The following is a 16,507-nucleotide window of genomic DNA, read 5'->3' as shown; positions in this document are numbered from 1 at the left end:
ATGTGCCCTGTCCTGTCTCTGTACAACTACCTACTTCTCTGTGGATCTCCCTGATTTTGGACATACTAAATGTCCATCAATAGGTAAATGGTTAGATGAACAATGGTGCATCCATGTTATGGGCTCTAATTTATAACAAAAAGGACTGCTTGATAAATCCAGGATTGTGCTGAGTAGAAAGCTAATCATATATGGTTACATTCTATATCAATCTTTATATAATTTTTTAAAAATTATGTAATTATAGAAATGATCACCAGCAATAAGAATGTACAAGAAAAATCAGGAATGGGAAGACACAAAGGGAACGTCACAGTAAATAGACAGAACAAGAGATCTTGTGTCTATTTTAGTTCTTGCTGTGGTAGAAAATACATAAGCCTACATGTAAAATTGTGTCAAAGTCTCTTTCCCACTGGTTGGTGGTGGCACATGACTTTTGTCCCAGCATTTGGGTGTCAAGGCCAGCCTGGACTACAGAGTGAGTTCCAGGAATGCCAGAAAAAAAAAACAAACACAGAAAAACCCTGTCTTGAAAAACCAAAAGGACAAAAAAGAAAGAAAACAAAACAACAACAAAAAAAGGTATGTGGGGGGGGGGGGGTTTAAAAAAGGTCTCTTTCCCATAGGAAAATGAGCAAGTGGAATTTAAATGTAAACGTAAAACACAACCCTTTACAGTTGTACTTCCCAAAATGACATGTTTATGTATAAAACAAAGTAGGTATAAGAGTTAAGTTACTGTGAAATAATTGTCATGAATTGTTTTAATTTTATGACATACTAGACAATTTGAAGCATATTAATCATATTAATTGAGTATTGCTGACTTTAATCGAGTATGAAAAATTTGTTCAACTTTGGTCAGATTGGAGTCTCTTGATTCTCGGTTAATGAATCTTGCTGATAAGGTGTTCCCTTATCTAGGCATTCACATTAATGCTTTCACGGTATAACTTAATTCATTCATATTAGTATAATACACACATACACATGACATTTACTTTGCCCTCAAGAAGCTTGTAATATCTTGAAAAATAAGACTTATAGGAAACAACTATAATTTACTACAGATTGTATGATAAGATAATAAAAAGAAAAATCTCATTTAGTTGGGAAGCATGAAAATGAAAATCAAAAAGTCCAAAGAGGGATGTAAGATTTGAGAACTCATGGTCTTTGACAAGAAAAAAAAATGTCCTAAAGCTTCCAAGGTAGTAATCTCTGGGAAGCAGCAATGTAATAGGCAATTACTTATGGATTAATTAACATTCTTTATTCTGTGTGTAGATACCACCTCATTGGTTCCTCCTCTGCTGTATGTGTAATCTCAGATCAAACTGTTGCTTGGGATAATGAGGCACCTATTTGTCAGAGTAAGTTGAAATTTTTATTTTTATTACCTTGACTCATGTACTTTAAATTTTCTCTGGAATTATATGTATATTTTTGGAGGGCTGAGATTGAACCCAGGGCCTCATGCCTTTTAGGAAGAGCTCTATCACAGCTGTAAACCTAAAACCCTGTAAGGGATTTTTAAATCTTTATTAAAATTGCTTTTGTATAATCTGTTCTTTAAGTAACTGAAGATGTTCTGGCTAGTGTCAACTTGACATGAGCCAGAGTCATTTGAGAATAAGGACTTTCAATTGAGAAAATGCTTCCATCAGATCTGGCTATAGGTAAGCCTGTATGGCATTTTCTTAATTATGTGGGTGGGCTTAGCCCATTGTGGGAAGTGTCAGTCCTGGGCTGATGGTCCTGGGTTCTATAAAAAAGCCAGCTGAGGAAGCCATGAGGAACATAACCAGCACCCCTCCATGGCCTCTGCATCAGCTCCTGCCTTCTGGTTCCTTCCCAAACTGAGTTACTGCCTTGGTTTCTCTCACTAGACTGTGTTTCTGGATATGTAAGCCAAATAAACTCTTTCCTCCCCAAGTTGCTTTTGGTCATGGTTTTGCATCACAGAAATAGGAACCCTAAGACAGAAGACAACTGCAACTTCCTTTAAGTTCTCCTTTGTCCTGGGATGTTCCCTTTTTTCTTTTCTTTTCTCTTTCTTTCTTTCTTTCTTTCTTTCTTTCTTTCTTTCTTTCTTTCTTTCTTTCTTTCTTTCTTTCTTTCTTTCTTTCTTTCTTTCTTTGTGATATTTACCTTCTTGAGTCTGGCTTATTTCTTTTAACAAGATGATGCCCAGTTCCATCTGTCTTCTTGAAAATGAAACTATATTCCCTATGAGTGAATAAAACTCAAATGTGAATGTATAACCTGAAGAAAGTGCAGAAAGCATGAAAATAGTAAGAGGACCAAGGCTAGGGGGAGCACTAGAGAGAGTAATAGCATAAATTAAATAATATCATAGGGCCTGGTACTAGCCGAAATTTCAGACTTCTAGTGGTGGTTTTGCAGTGTGTCTCCCATGGATAAGTGGAACCTACTTGATAGCTTTCTCATACCAGGAATAGAAATTAGTCATCCTAGAAGGAAATTCTTGTTCTGCTTTCCTCCAGCCTCTTTGTTGTGATTGTTCCAGATATCTGACTCATACAACCACACCCTGGTGACCACTCTTCTATGGAATAGCTAGATAAAAGATACTGAATGGCTCTTCTAACGCCCACATCTTACAGTAGTTTCACTCACGTGCATATCCTCTTACAATTCGTGCCTACTTTGACTGAGCTCGCTGGTTAATGGAAACTTGCCTGACCAACACTGGGATTCCAATAGAGATTTGTCCCTTAGGTCACTCTGGGGCCTTCTCCTCACACTGACTGGCCTCTGTTTTACTTCATGTGTTTCATGTACCCTCAGAGCATACAGAAAATAAAATCATTTTTGTCTTGTTTCTGTAATCAATTGAATACTGTAATCATGGAATACTGTAAATTAAAATATACCCTGCTGGGCAGTGGTGGCACAGGCCTTTAATCCCAGCACTCAGGAGGCAGAGCCAGGCTAGGATCTCTGTGAGTTCGAGGCCAGCCTGTGCTACAGAGTGAGTTCCAGGAAAGGCGCAAAGCTACACAGAGAAACCCTGTCTCGAAAAAACAAAACAAAACAAAAGTTTAGAAATAATATATATACCCACACACAGCTCTTTTAGATTAGATCCCTCCTTACTGTGGCTCTATCAATTTTATATAAAACTATCATCCTTGAGCCTGAAAAACTTTTTTTTTTTTAATTTTGTAGATCTGGAACTTTATTATTGAAACACTTTCCTTTTTTTGGTTCCTTTTAGTTATTGTCTTTTTTATGACTGCAATTAGGCTGGTGGAATTTGATTTTATAACTTTGGTATATCTAGATGAAGAATTAGTTGAATTTTGTTGTTGAATTTGTATGGCTTCCTGAATCCCATATCTTTCATCAGCTTTCTTTAGTGCATGGTTTCATCCCTCTATTCTCTGTGTAATGCTGCCAAAGTACATGTCATTCTTCTATACCAAAGGCACTGCTACCACCACTGCTTCTTTAAAAACCACCCAGGAGACAGATTACTGGAGATCATTTTTTCAAGTCTGGGTTGGGGAAAAATGGGTAGCAGTTGTGTTCCTGTCAACACAGTAAACACAACTCTCACCTCAAAGGAGAAAAGAGATAGTTTATTCTGGAGCCAAACATGAATGACCAAGACCAGAGAACACAGATTTAGGTTACCTCAAATTCCATGATCCAAGATGGCAACATTTGATGTCAATGCAAAAACTACAGCTCTTATCTTAAAAGGAATAAGAGATCGTTTATTCTGGTGCTATTTTAATTGACTATGGCCCAGGAAAACAGATTTAGATTCCCCCAATTCTTTGTTCTAGTGTGGAAGCAGTTTCATAGTTTTATAGAACAAAGAAAGTTATGTCAAAGCAAGTTTAATTTAATTATTTAATTAATTATGGGTACATCAGAGAGGCAATTACAACAAGATGGGGAAAACTTTTCTATAGACCTAAGATCATAGCTGATGACATTTTTAGCTTTTTGGCTGGTGGAAGCTAGTGATTTGCTAAGTTAATAGATCCCAAAAGGTTTCTATCTATTAGTAACAGAATGTTAATTAAGACACATAGGTGGGGAAGGAATGGCTGTTCTGCAGGGCTAGAACTAGCCCAAGATAGGTAATTAGCCTCTGGACCTACAACATCCTGATCTCACTAGTACTGAAGTTTTAATCAGCCCAACCAGTCTCTGCATACACAGCTTCTTTTCAGAAATCTCTCCTCACAAAGTTTCTAGATTAGCAAAACAAAAGAAGTCATAATCAATGTGCTTATAAAATACATTGGTGGAAACATTAAGTAGGTGGGCTGAGGTAAAACAGAGAAACCTCTGCTAGACCTCAGATGCTGCCTGATGGTATTCCTAGACTTTTGATTAGTAGAAACCAGGGTTATGTTAATATATCCAAAATAGGTCTTTTCCTGTTAGTCACAGAATATTAGGTTTGACACAGAAGTAGACAAGGAGTGGCTATTTAGAGTACTAAAGGTAGCCCAAGATGAATTGTTAATTAGGCTCTGAATCTGCAAAATCATGAGGAACAGCCTCCTTCCACCCCAACCCCTTCCCCTGATATATAATTAGCCAAGAGAGTGAGACGATACTTGGTGCAGAAGTAATCTCCAGAGGACCACCTTGCTTTCTCAAGCAGTAAGGACTTCTTCAGATCACCTTGTAGGACCAGGGCTGAGACAATGATCAATGAAAGGAGACTATAAAACATAGAGCAGGGAGGACCACAACTGCCTAATCATAAATAACTCTTGTCCTTTGTCCCAATTCTTCCTCTATAAGCTCCTGTCAATACCCAGAAGACAGGCTTTGGGGTCAATGAGCCTCTTTTTCTCCTCCTTTTTCCTGTGTGTTCTCTTTGAATAACTCTCCCTTCTCTGCTTTTTGCCATCTCTTTAATTGGCTTCCTGGGAACGAGTGGCCAAAACTAGACTATTAGGCCTACTAGAGCCCTGTTATAACAACAAAGCAGACTGAATTACAGAGAAACCGTGATTGAAGTTTTGGGGGATGAGCTAGGTTAGAGAGACTCTCTTTGAATGATTAACATGCTTGCAGGTGACTCAATATAAAGGAGACAAACACAAAATTAATGAAGTCAGTTGCTTATCACTGTAATGAAATAATTGCGACAACTACCTTCTATGATAAAGTATTTATTTCAGCTGACAATTTTGAAGGGTCCATTCCCTGATTTTGTAGTTCTATTGCTCTGGGCCTCTACTGAGGCAAAACCTCAGGGCAGGAGCTTGTGGAAGTGATGAGCCAAAGCAGAGGGAGGAAGAGTCAAGGTCCTACATTTTCTCAAGGTCACATCCTCAGTGAACTAAGCATTTCCCAGGAGGCCAAACTTCTTAAAAGTTCCACTGCATTCATGCCACCCAGAACACCAAGCCTTTAGTACTTGGTTGCTGTGGAAAATTTACTCATATTTAAAACACAGCAATAACCCACACTCTTCAGAGAATACTTTTCTTTTTTCTGCAAGGCTCTAGGACACTGCCCAAATGGCACTATTTTGATTCAGTATCATAAATTTTAAGTTTTCTTGGCCATCTACAGTACTTAAGATTTCCAGCCTTGGAAATAGCAGTTATCAGTCAACCCTGATTCTAAGAGTATAGTTCTTTACAAGGTATTACCAGGACTTCCTTGTTTAGGAATCTCTGGACTCTAATTTTTGTCCCTTGATTTGGTAAACCCATCACAATTTCAGTAGACTCTTGGTTCCCTACTATTGGTTCGGCTCCCTTTTTCCCATGGAACAGCAGCCCAGTGCCAAACACTTTCTTCATTTTAAGTATATTTAGGGTTTTTAGTGAATTAGGTCATAAAAACCCATCTTATAATAAACTTGAGGGTTTTGTCTTTTACACGTCTCAAAGTACTTGAAATTATATTTGGAAGTATGTATTACTTGAAAATTTGAAAGAACTTATTTGTGATTTTTTTTTGTATTAAAAGTTCTTGGTCAAATTCAGCATCTTACATATTTTTGAATGAATATTAATGGTCTATAATTTCATTATCCATTACATTTTCAAATGCTTAGTATATAATAATCTATACTTTCACCAATTTTCTTACATACTTGCAGGAATTCAAAATTTGTTTCGTACTATCCACTTGTGTTTCATTCACCCCTTATTTTTTTCTTAGTGAATGTTTTTTTTTTTTTTAAATCTTCCTTTCAGTTAACAACAAATTTGCAAATTAATAGGCAAGAAGAAAAATCTGGAAACAAGTATAAACTCTCTAATATAATCAAAGAACTATTTCAAATGAAAAAGTTGATTATACTTATAACTGCATGTGTTTATAAGAAATAGGTAGGAAAAACAGAGCAAATGTTACTGTGTGCACCTAAATAGCAGTATTTTAAAACTCATCTACAAGTCAATAAATCTTAAATGCTTTTAATGAACATTTATATTCATTTATAATGAGTATAAATATTTTCAATTCAGTGATTCATTAGATTTGCCCTATCATTATTTAAATAAAATTTAATCTGCTTTCTTCACCCAGTAATTGTTTGTAAGACACCCCCTTCCATTGACAATGGAGATTTACTTACTACCACAGAAGATTTTCATTATGGAATGGTGGTTACCTATCGCTGCAGATCTGATGCGAGAGGAAAGAAGCTCTTTAACCTGGTGGGTGAGGCATCCTTACACTGTACCAGCAATGATGGGAAAGTTGGAGTCTGGAGTGGCCCTCCTCCTCAGTGCATTGAATTCAGGAAATGTACACCTCCTCATGTTGAAAATGCATTCATAGTGTCTGAAAACAGAAGCTTGTATTCCTTAAGGGATATTGTGGAGTTTAAATGTCAGCCTGGCTTTAGCATGGAAGGAGCCAGTAGTGTGCAGTGTCATGACCTAAACAAATGGGAGCCAGAGTTACCAACCTGCTTCAAGGGTAAGTCTGACCAGGGCTTGGGGGCCTGCAATGCTATGGGGTGTTGGAGGACCAGAGTTAAGGGTTGGTTCTGGAAGAGGGCATATGATAAACAGGTTGGATGAATAAATTTTCTTAGGGAATGTGAAATCAGGAAGGGACATGTGTTTGTGTGAGTGTTTGTGCACCTTTACAAGCACATCCATTCAAATTGAGGAGGAGCTAAATATGAACAAGGCATGTGATACATCCTGGGAATTCTCATACACAGAAGTTCTTTACATGTATTGCCAACTCCAGCCCTTATCAGTTATTCATGTGTATAATATTTACTAATATGTAATGAGTGGTCCATGGCTAGTCATAGTAAATGTATGTATATTTAACTCCTAAAATGAAGCTATGGGGTAGTTACCATTCCTTCCATATTGAGGCTTAGGGAATAGATAATGTTCTAAGACTATATACATAGTAACTTTCAGAGTAAAGATTAGAATCCAAGGTTGCCCATATGGCAGATTCTTCAAGGAAGGAAGTCTTTCCTATTGATAATGGGATATAAAGATGTTAGAAGGACAGGAAGAAAAAAAGAAGGAAAACAATGTTGCCAAAGATTAAGGAGCTACTGTTACTACAGGAATAGAGGGGACACAGCTGGTCCTCCTAGCTGGTTGACACAGTCACACTCTGTCATGGCTGACACAGCCAGACCCTGCCACTGCTTCCAGGATAGAGTCAGTCCTTGCTGGTCATTAGTGTTGCTAGAATTTGAGTGGCTGTTGCTCACTTGAGAGTCACCAAGATTGCCTCAACTGATGCTGTCCCTGGATGCATAAAGGTGTCTATCACATCTTGCCTTTTATAGTGATATATATCTTCCAGGTGGCAGAACTTAATTAAAACCCCTAGAGCAGTAGTTTTCAACCTATGTGTTGGGACCCCTTTGGCAAACCTCTATCTCCAGAAATATTTACATTATGATTCAGTAACAGTAGCAAAATTGCAGTTATGAAGTAGCAGTGAAGATAATTTTATGGCTGGGGATCACCACAATATAGGAACTGTATTAAAGGATCACAGCATTGGGAAGGTTGGGAACTACTGTCTTGAGCAAAGAAGTTGTAGTTTTCATGTTTCTACCCATAACAATCAAAAGGCAATAAAAAGCGTGAGAGTGGGAATCATTAGAAATTTAATCAGCCTAGTCTTTAAATATCACAGCTCAATGTATTAGTCAAGGGAAGCTCTTGAAAGATGAGCCCTCAAAACAAGTATCATAATATCAAAAATATTTGGAAATTCTCATGGAAGTCATTCATTCTAAACCAATACCCCATGTTTTACTAGAGAAGTCTAAAGTTCAGAGAGGAGAACTGAGTTGATACGAGGTTTTGAATTTGGTTTTGTGTGTGTGTGTATGTGATTTTTTTCCCCCATTTTGCAACTTTAAATAATTGTGTTAAGACTCACATGCATCCTCACTCCCTGAGTTCAAAACAATTGACTTAAAGAGAAGCTGGACCTAGGACTGTTAGAATACTTAATGTACAGTGCATACTTCTCCATTATGATAACTGGAGGTTTTTTAAAAGAATTTGCTCAATGACTATCCAGCTGTCTTCTCAATGGAATGAAATGATTGACTGAACAGCACCAGCTGTGTAGTGAACAAAGAGAGGTAGCTCTCTAATGAAGCAGGATTCAAAGATCAGAACAGAATCTGTTAGCACCATTGTGGTTGCCCACTGGGAAATATGTTAGAACATTTAGGTTCTCCTTATTGCCTAAAATGTGAAGCTTAAAAGTTGGTGATGCCAGTCGGGCGGTGGTGGCTCACGCCTTTAATCCCAGTACTCGGGACGCAGAGGCAGGCGGATCTCTGTGAGTTCGAGGCCAGCCTGGTCTACAAAGTGAGTTCCAGGAAAGGCGCAAAACTACAGAAAAACCCTGTCTCGAAAAACCAAAAAAAAAAAAAAGTTGGTGATGCCATTCTAGAAAGGTAGTATGGGAATCTAAAATAAACAATTAATCTTTAATTTTGTGTAGGGTCAGTAGAAATTGGAAGTGTAGCTGAGCAGTGGTGGTGCACACCTTTAATCCCAGTGGATCTCTGAGTTTGAGCCTAGCCTGGTCAGCAGAGCTAGTTCAGGACAGGCAAGGCTACACAAAGAAACCCTGTCTCGAAAAACAAAACAAAAAAGAAATTGGGAGTGTACACGTTAGTGTACATCTTAGAGAGAAAACAATAAACTCAAGATTCATCAGGTGTAGTCACAGTGTCTGAATTGTATTGTCACATTTGGCAGAAAGGTTGTTTATTTTGTCCTATATAAATAAAGCTATTTTGTTTTTCTTCTTTCTTTTTCCATATAGTTGTGATCCTCTTGGCATCTGTGATCCAGTTTACCATTGAGAGAAATGTTTTCCACACCATGAGACTTTTTCCCCCTTAATATGTTAGCTGCCCCCAGAAATCCAACACTAGGAGTATACCCCCAAACAAAGATGATTTTTTTTCCTCCCAAGCAGAAACTGCTTTACCGCTGTGAGCCAGGCTACACTCTCCATGGAGTTGTTTCTCTGCACTTCAGAGTCCTGTGGCTCCTGCATATGCAGATCTCTAGGCTTTCATCTGGCTTGACATATATGACTTGTGTTTTTACTCTCCACACACTGCTATTATTTCTGTTTGGCTCTTTTTCTTCAGTGAAATCCTGTGGTGTTTTCCTGGAACATCTTCCTAATGGACGTGTGCTATTTCCACTAAATCTTCAACTTGGAGCCAAAGTGTCCTTTGTTTGTAATGAAGGGTGAGTGTGAGCAGGCTTGATCTGCTGGACATTAAAACTAAGTCTGAGCTTGTCCAAAACAGGAAAGAAACAACTTCTGATGCTGTTTATAGGAAAGATTGGTGACTTGTAGAATTGATAAAAGGAGATATGAAGGAAACCTACTGGTTTTAAATATACAGGTAATGCACTAAGTGAAAAAATCATTTTCTAAATAGAAAATAACACTAGTGATTTTGAGAAAAATTATATGTTACAAAAGCTTATACAAATAACAATACATTTAGCAATGTTTTAGGAAAAAAAATAATACCTCATTAATAGAATTTAAAAGAGAAACAAAAAATAAGGGGCAACTTTTTAAAGCCCACTGGTGTATCATTGAATCAGTAATGGGCTTTGGGCTCTGAGTTGGGATCATGGTGTCTGATGTTAATATTTTAGGTGAGGTCATAAACCTTCACAGCAGACACGCTTCTGTGAAACTCCCAGTCATGGACAACAAAGAACCTGCCCTCCAGTGCTTCACAGAATCTTTGGCAGGCACCAAATACCAGGACCAAATAAGATTTAGGAGGGCATAAGGGTCTAAACATCCTTTGAGAATTTTAAATGACTTCATTCAAAAGTTGGCTCCTCTCCTCTTCCCATTTTTCTCTCCAGTCCCAGTGCTTTAAAAGGAAAAACAAACAACAACAACAGAACGCCCACCACCACAAACAACAAAACACTAATAAATTTTGAGTCTGTTACAGGCCATAGACATGTACTTCATAAGTCATCTGCTTCTCTGAATTACTCAGAAAAGTATAACTTATTCTTCAGTAGCTTAACATGCTGTTGTGAGCTTCCTAGATAACAATCACAGAAACTGAGACATAAGAACAATCTCTATTTCCTACCAGTTAACTCAGCTTTCCCAGTGACAGCGTTGGCAAGGTGTTCATTAGCAGTCTGGGTTTGCAGTTGTGACAGTGAGCAGCGCCAGGTTCCTTTTAGCATGATCAGTGCTTTTGAGTAAAGGTCCAGGATCTGGCTGTGCCCTCACTACTTTCTTTAGTTTAAGCTGGGACTTTATATTGCAGTTCTGTTTTACCCACTTGCTGGAAGCTGTGGTAGTTGAGTAGCTTAGCATCTGCACACCCCTTCCACCTCGTGGTTCCATTTCCTCAAAATCCTCGATGCTTTTTTGGCTAGACCTGAGAACTGAGTATTACTCTGGCCAAAACATTTTACAGTCCACTACCATTTTCTTCCTTAGGTTTCAATTAAAAGGCAATTCTGCTAGTCATTGTGTTCTGTCTGGAAGGGACAGTGTTTGGGATAGCCGTGTTCCTGTGTGTGAAAGTGAGTATATATAGTGATACTTTAATCTAGTTGCTCTCCCTACCTTCTTATATTTTAACCCACTCCCTCCCTTTTAGTATTTCTTCTATATTCTAGTTTGACTTATTGACAGAAGTTGATTAGTTTCATAAAAGTTTGTTTTGAATCAAAGTGAGTATCTCCTTGCTTTGTAACCTATTTGATCAGCTTCCATCATTCAGAATTCTGTGTTATGTGTGATATTTCCTGTGTAGTTTGCCCCTAGGACAGGAAGGACTTTGACAAGTTTTTCTTCTCTTTCCTCCCTTTCTCGCTTCCTTGTAATTTTCTTTTATGTTCTGCCATCAATATACAATCACTTACTCATATTTATTTGGTAATATGCATATGTAAAACAATGTTCACTTATTTATTATTGAGCAAAAATTATGTGCCATATTTTCATCTGCACTGGAATTATAACAGTGATCATGATATTATTTATACTTAAGTAGGGAGAAGAACAAGAAACAAATCAATTAAGTATTATGGAGATAATAGATCAGGTAATAGGTAATAAATCAGAGGAATATGAGAATGAGAGAAAATTAGGTAAACCACATCAGACTGAGTAGGCAAGGTAAGGTTCTTAAAGTCTCAACATAAGCATATAAAATATGCTGAAATATTAAGAAATAATAAGATTAAAAAGAAAACCTGTGCAAAATTATTACTTATTTCTCCTACTTGTTCTGTTAAAATTTTCCAAAGATTTGACAGCACTTTTTAAATATTTATTTATTTATTTAATGTGTATAGATGTTTTTCCCACATGTATGTCTGTGCATCATGTGCATGCCTGTTGCCATAGAGATCAGAAGAGGGTGTTATTGGTTTGTCAACATGTGATATGTTAATATTGAATATTGTGTGGTATATATAGGAAGAAACTAGATGATATAAAGGTACATGAAATTATACCTACCTATTGAATTTATTAGTTTAGTCATCAGAGATTGACCTTTTTTTTTTTTTTTTTTTTTTTTTTTTTTTTTTTTGGTTTTTCGAGACAGGGTTTCTCTGTGTAGCTTTGCGCCTTTCCTGGGACTCACTTGGTAGCCCAGGCTGGCCTCGAACTCACAGAGATCCGCCTGGCTCTGCCTCCCGAGTGCTGGGATTAAAGGCGTGCGCCACCACCGCCCGGCGAGATTGACCTTTCTTAAGCTGTCATGCTCTTTTATCCCCTCACTGATCTGTTGATTAGACCTATTTCTACTCTGTGGTGTTTACTGACAAAGGTTTCTCCTGTGCCAGGACTTTGTGGGAAAAGAGCAATGAATAGGTCAGAGTCATCCATGTTTTCATGAGTTGGTTTTCCAGTTGGGAAAAAAATAACAGGAATATAATTTTTAAAAAAAAAAATTACAGTACATAAATAGCATGATAGTGATATGTGATAAAATAAAACAAATTTATATAAGAATTTATTATGGTACAGGAAGTGGGGGTAGTAAGTCAACATCAAGTCTTCAACATGATGGAGGACCCTTCATTTGCAAACCATTTCCTTACAAAAAACACCAAGGATTCAGAAATTTGCAAATAGGTTAAGTATATGTTTTTTATATGAAACATTACTAGTTTATCTTACTTGTATTTCCTAAAGCAAAGCAAGCCAGTTTATAAAATTCCATTTTCCTTTTCATTATAAAATGTTCATTTCAAGTAAGATTTGTTAAAATACAATGCTGGATATCTGTATGCTTTATGGTGAAAGTTTATAGAAATAGTCAATCCACAAGAAACTGAGGTGTTGAACCAAAGCACAGACACATAAGACTGACAGTAAATATGTGTCAACTGTAAATTACTATAGTAAGATAAAATTTGTTTGTTTTTGTTTTTGAAACAAGGTCTCATGCTTTAGAACCATCATATCTGGCAAAAATAATCTCTGTAGTTATCTGATGATACCATTGTGTATTGATTGGTACTGACAATGGCCTTGAATCACCAAGAGACGTTTAGTTTGCTAAAGATGATAGTGCATGCTTCAGACAGGATTCCCTAGAACTTAGTGTCTATGTGACCAAAGCTTCACCTGTCTTCAAACTTATTGTAAACAGGACTCTTACTATCCCTAGTATAAAGTAGGCAATTGAATGATTGCTTTAAAAAACAAAGCAAAACAAAAAACAGAAGCCTATTTCCAAATCCATTAAGAAATTAGCTTTCTAGGTGATCTAGGACTACTATCTTCTGGACTTTTAGAATAAACTCTAGTTTAGCATAGCTCTGTAGTTGGAGTTTTCCTGCCTGGCCCACAGTCAGGACAAATCTCTGTCAACCCGCCAGTCCCACAGCCACTCAGACCCGACCAAGTAAACACAGAGACTTATATTGGTTACAAACTGTATGGCCGTGGCAGGCTTCTTGCTAACTGTTCTTACAGCTTAAATTAATCCATTTCTATTAATCTATACCTTGCCACGTGGCTTGTGGCTTACCGGTACTTTACATCTTCCTTGTCCTGATGGCGGCTGGCAGTGTCTCTCCTCTCAGCTTCCTGTTCTCTCAGTTCTCCTCTCTGTTAGTCCCGCCTATACTTCCTGCCTGGCCACTGCCAATCAGTGATTTATTCATTGACCAATCAGCAACACATTTGACATACAGACCATCCCACAGCACCTCCCCTTTTCTTTTCTTAAAAAGGAAGGTTTTAACCTTTACACATCTCCAAAGTCAGCTTGGTATATTTGGGAATTTGGGCGTAGCTTCTCTTACTACTTCCTGCTGGAGGGGGGCGCTGTATCTTCTGGGGAAACAAAGAAAATTTTAGGATCATGGAGTAGTCCGTGAGGCTGTATCATCTGAGCCAGTTGCCTTGAAACGGTTCTGGATGTTGGATCATCTGGGCCATGGTGTCATCGGAGACCTTTCAGGTGGTCTTGGCTGGTCAAACCTGATGTATCTTACTCTGGAACAAATCCATAGCCTCTTGCTTTCTGTGGAAACAAAAGAGACTCTTTTCCAAAGCAACATATCCTTACATCCAAATTTTGAAGTTAAAGTATCTTTAAAATATACATACTGGTTTAACTCAGCTTCCTTTACAATCAAATATCTCTCTGTAGTTAAGAATCCCAAAGACAACACAATCCAGACTCTCTGTGTAATAGTCATCTCTACGTGGCTTATTTTTTATATTAATTTTACTGTCTCTTTAAAGACTTTATTTTTTAAAACCATGTATTTGTTTCTATACTGTATATATCACCTTTTTTTTCTCTTTCAAGCCTACGTATATTTTACACACATTTTAAACTATTACATCTGAATCTGTCTTATTATGAATCTGTTGCTTTAAGCTGCAGCAGCTGTGGCTGCTGGCTCCGCCCACCTCAGCTTCCCAACATGGCGGCAGTATGCTTACCGCCAGCTCTGGGAGCTTTTGTGGGTCTATGCTTTTATCCAAGCAGCGTGTAGCCCAGAAACCTCTTTTTTTGTTTTGTACTAGCAAAGGCTAAATCCACAATGCAGCTTAATGTGCCACTTGCAGAGGCCTCATTCCCGCCATATGGCGGCAGGTCAAGCGCGCACGCTAGGAACCCGCCAGTAGCTCAAACCGGCAGCTGCCGCTCATTTGAGAGAGACAATTAGGAAGCTATTTTTAGCTCCGTTTTAGAATCTTTTTTTTCAGTTTTTAGGTGGAAACTCTTGCCACCACGTTGGACACCATTTGTAGCTAGAGTTTTTCTGCCTGGCCCACAGTCAGGGCAAATCTCTCTCACCCGCCAGTCCCAAGCCGCTCAAACCCGATCAAGTAAACACAGAGACTTATATTGGTTACAAACTGTATGGCCGTGGCAGGCTTCTTGCTAACTGTTCTTACAGCTTAAATTAATCCATTTCTATTAATCTATACCTTGCCACGTGGCTTGTGGCTTACCGGTACTTTACATCTTCCTTGTCCTGATGGCGGCTGGCAGTGTCTCTCCTCCCAGCTTCCTGTTCTCTCAGTTCTCCTCTCTGTTAGTCCCGCCTATACTTCCTGCCTGGCCACTGCCAATCAGTGATTTATTCATTGACCAATCAGCAACACATTTGACATACAGACCATCCCACAGCATAGCTCAGTTCTGTCTTAGCAAAAACCTTACAGACCCAAAAGTACTAATGTTGCATTCACAGGCACCATCATCATATTAGTTATTTTGATTGAAATTAATAGAACTTAACGTTTTGTCTCTTTCTAGGACTTTTATTTTTGTCCATATTCTCCAGCTGTCATCAATGGGAAGCATACAGTTACTGTTCTGGAAGCTTGTTCTCTGCCCCTCCCCCCCATCCTCTCCACTATTAGCATAATTCATTTTTTCTTAACCAGTAAAGCACACTTTACACCAGTGCCTTTTCATCTGTAGTTCCATCCATCATAGTAGCAAAATCACCTAGAATGTTACTTAGCTCCATTCCAGAACTCGGACTCTGTTCTAAGAAGGGTCAAAAGGCTACTTTGAACAAATCAGTCAAAATACTCTAATATAGGAAAACCACACTTGCAGAAATGTCACTTTACCTTGTTGATACCTTTAGAGAGAAACATATTTTAGGCAAATCTTAGACAATTACAACAGAAAAGGAGGTTTTACTTGAAGTTGAGGAAGATATTGATGGCTGGAAAGAAAAAGAAAGAAATTTCAAGGATGAATTAAATCAAATAAAGGAATTAAATATAAAGGTAGTATTTAAAATTAGAATCACAAGTTACTAACTTCTTTCTTCTATGTACAAAAGCAGGCCAGAAGTATTCACTTATTCCAGAGCTAAAATATCAGAATATGTTCTATACCTAGAGATTTAACATGAAATTGGTATTTTCTTTAGGTGTGGCTCACATGGATCCAGGGCTAAACCATGGTTGTCCTAACTTCTGATCTTTCTAAAAATTTCCAGCTACAGATTTGATAATCACAAGTGTCCCACATTTCCTTAATGTACACAAAAAATGAAAGTCAGAAAAATATTTAAAGCATAAAAAGTTTGGAGGGGTGACAATAATTCTTTATTGAAAATAGGCCCATTTTTGTAGAAGGCAAAGTTTGGGGTTTCAAATGTTTCTATAATAGCAGTTTCAATTAACAACAAAATACTAATTTTCTTGTGATTTTTCTAATTGCAGAAGTGATATGTAGCCTCCCACAGTATATGAGTGGAGTTCGGAAAGAGTTGAAAATAAAAGAATATTACTATGGAAATAATGTAACTTTGGAATGTGAGGATGGGTATACTCTAGAAGGCAGTTCTCAGAGCCAGTGCCAGTCAGATGCCAGCTGGGATCCTCCTCTGGCCAAATGTGTTTCTCGTAAGTATGAAATGTAGGGATTGGAGCCCCTGCCCATCAAAGTCACTGACTGCCCAGTCATCTATCTATTCTGGTGCCTACTGTGATGAGGTGTTACAATGTGTAGGGATAAGGGAGCTGAGAATGTGCTGTC

At 37.9% G+C, this 16,507-nt stretch overlaps 1 protein-coding gene across 6 annotated transcripts in view; it reads left to right on the top strand.

The window, feature by feature from the left end:
* Cr1l (complement C3b/C4b receptor 1 like) overlaps positions 1 to 16,507 on the top strand; it is a 67,439-nt gene that overhangs the window by 21,158 nt on the left and 29,774 nt on the right. For all 6 annotated transcript variants that reach the window (XM_052738104.1, XM_052738101.1, XM_052738103.1 and 3 more), the window contains exons 4-8: positions 1,291 to 1,376; positions 6,541 to 6,936; positions 9,623 to 9,725; positions 10,966 to 11,051; positions 16,192 to 16,374. In XM_052738104.1, coding sequence (XP_052594064.1) covers positions 1,291 to 1,376; positions 6,541 to 6,936; positions 9,623 to 9,725; positions 10,966 to 11,051; positions 16,192 to 16,374 — 854 coding nt within the window. The remainder of the gene's footprint in view (positions 1 to 1,290; positions 1,377 to 6,540; positions 6,937 to 9,622; positions 9,726 to 10,965; positions 11,052 to 16,191; positions 16,375 to 16,507) is intronic.

The sequence above is a fragment of the Peromyscus californicus genome, unplaced genomic scaffold (genome assembly GCF_007827085.1).
Source record: "Peromyscus californicus insignis strain IS unplaced genomic scaffold, ASM782708v3 Scaffold_14__1_contigs__length_90479793_seg_2, whole genome shotgun sequence".
In the NCBI taxonomy this organism is placed as follows: Eukaryota; Metazoa; Chordata; class Mammalia; order Rodentia; family Cricetidae; genus Peromyscus; species Peromyscus californicus.
Note: the sequence above shows the minus strand (reverse complement) of the source record. Positions and strands in the feature narration are given on the sequence as shown.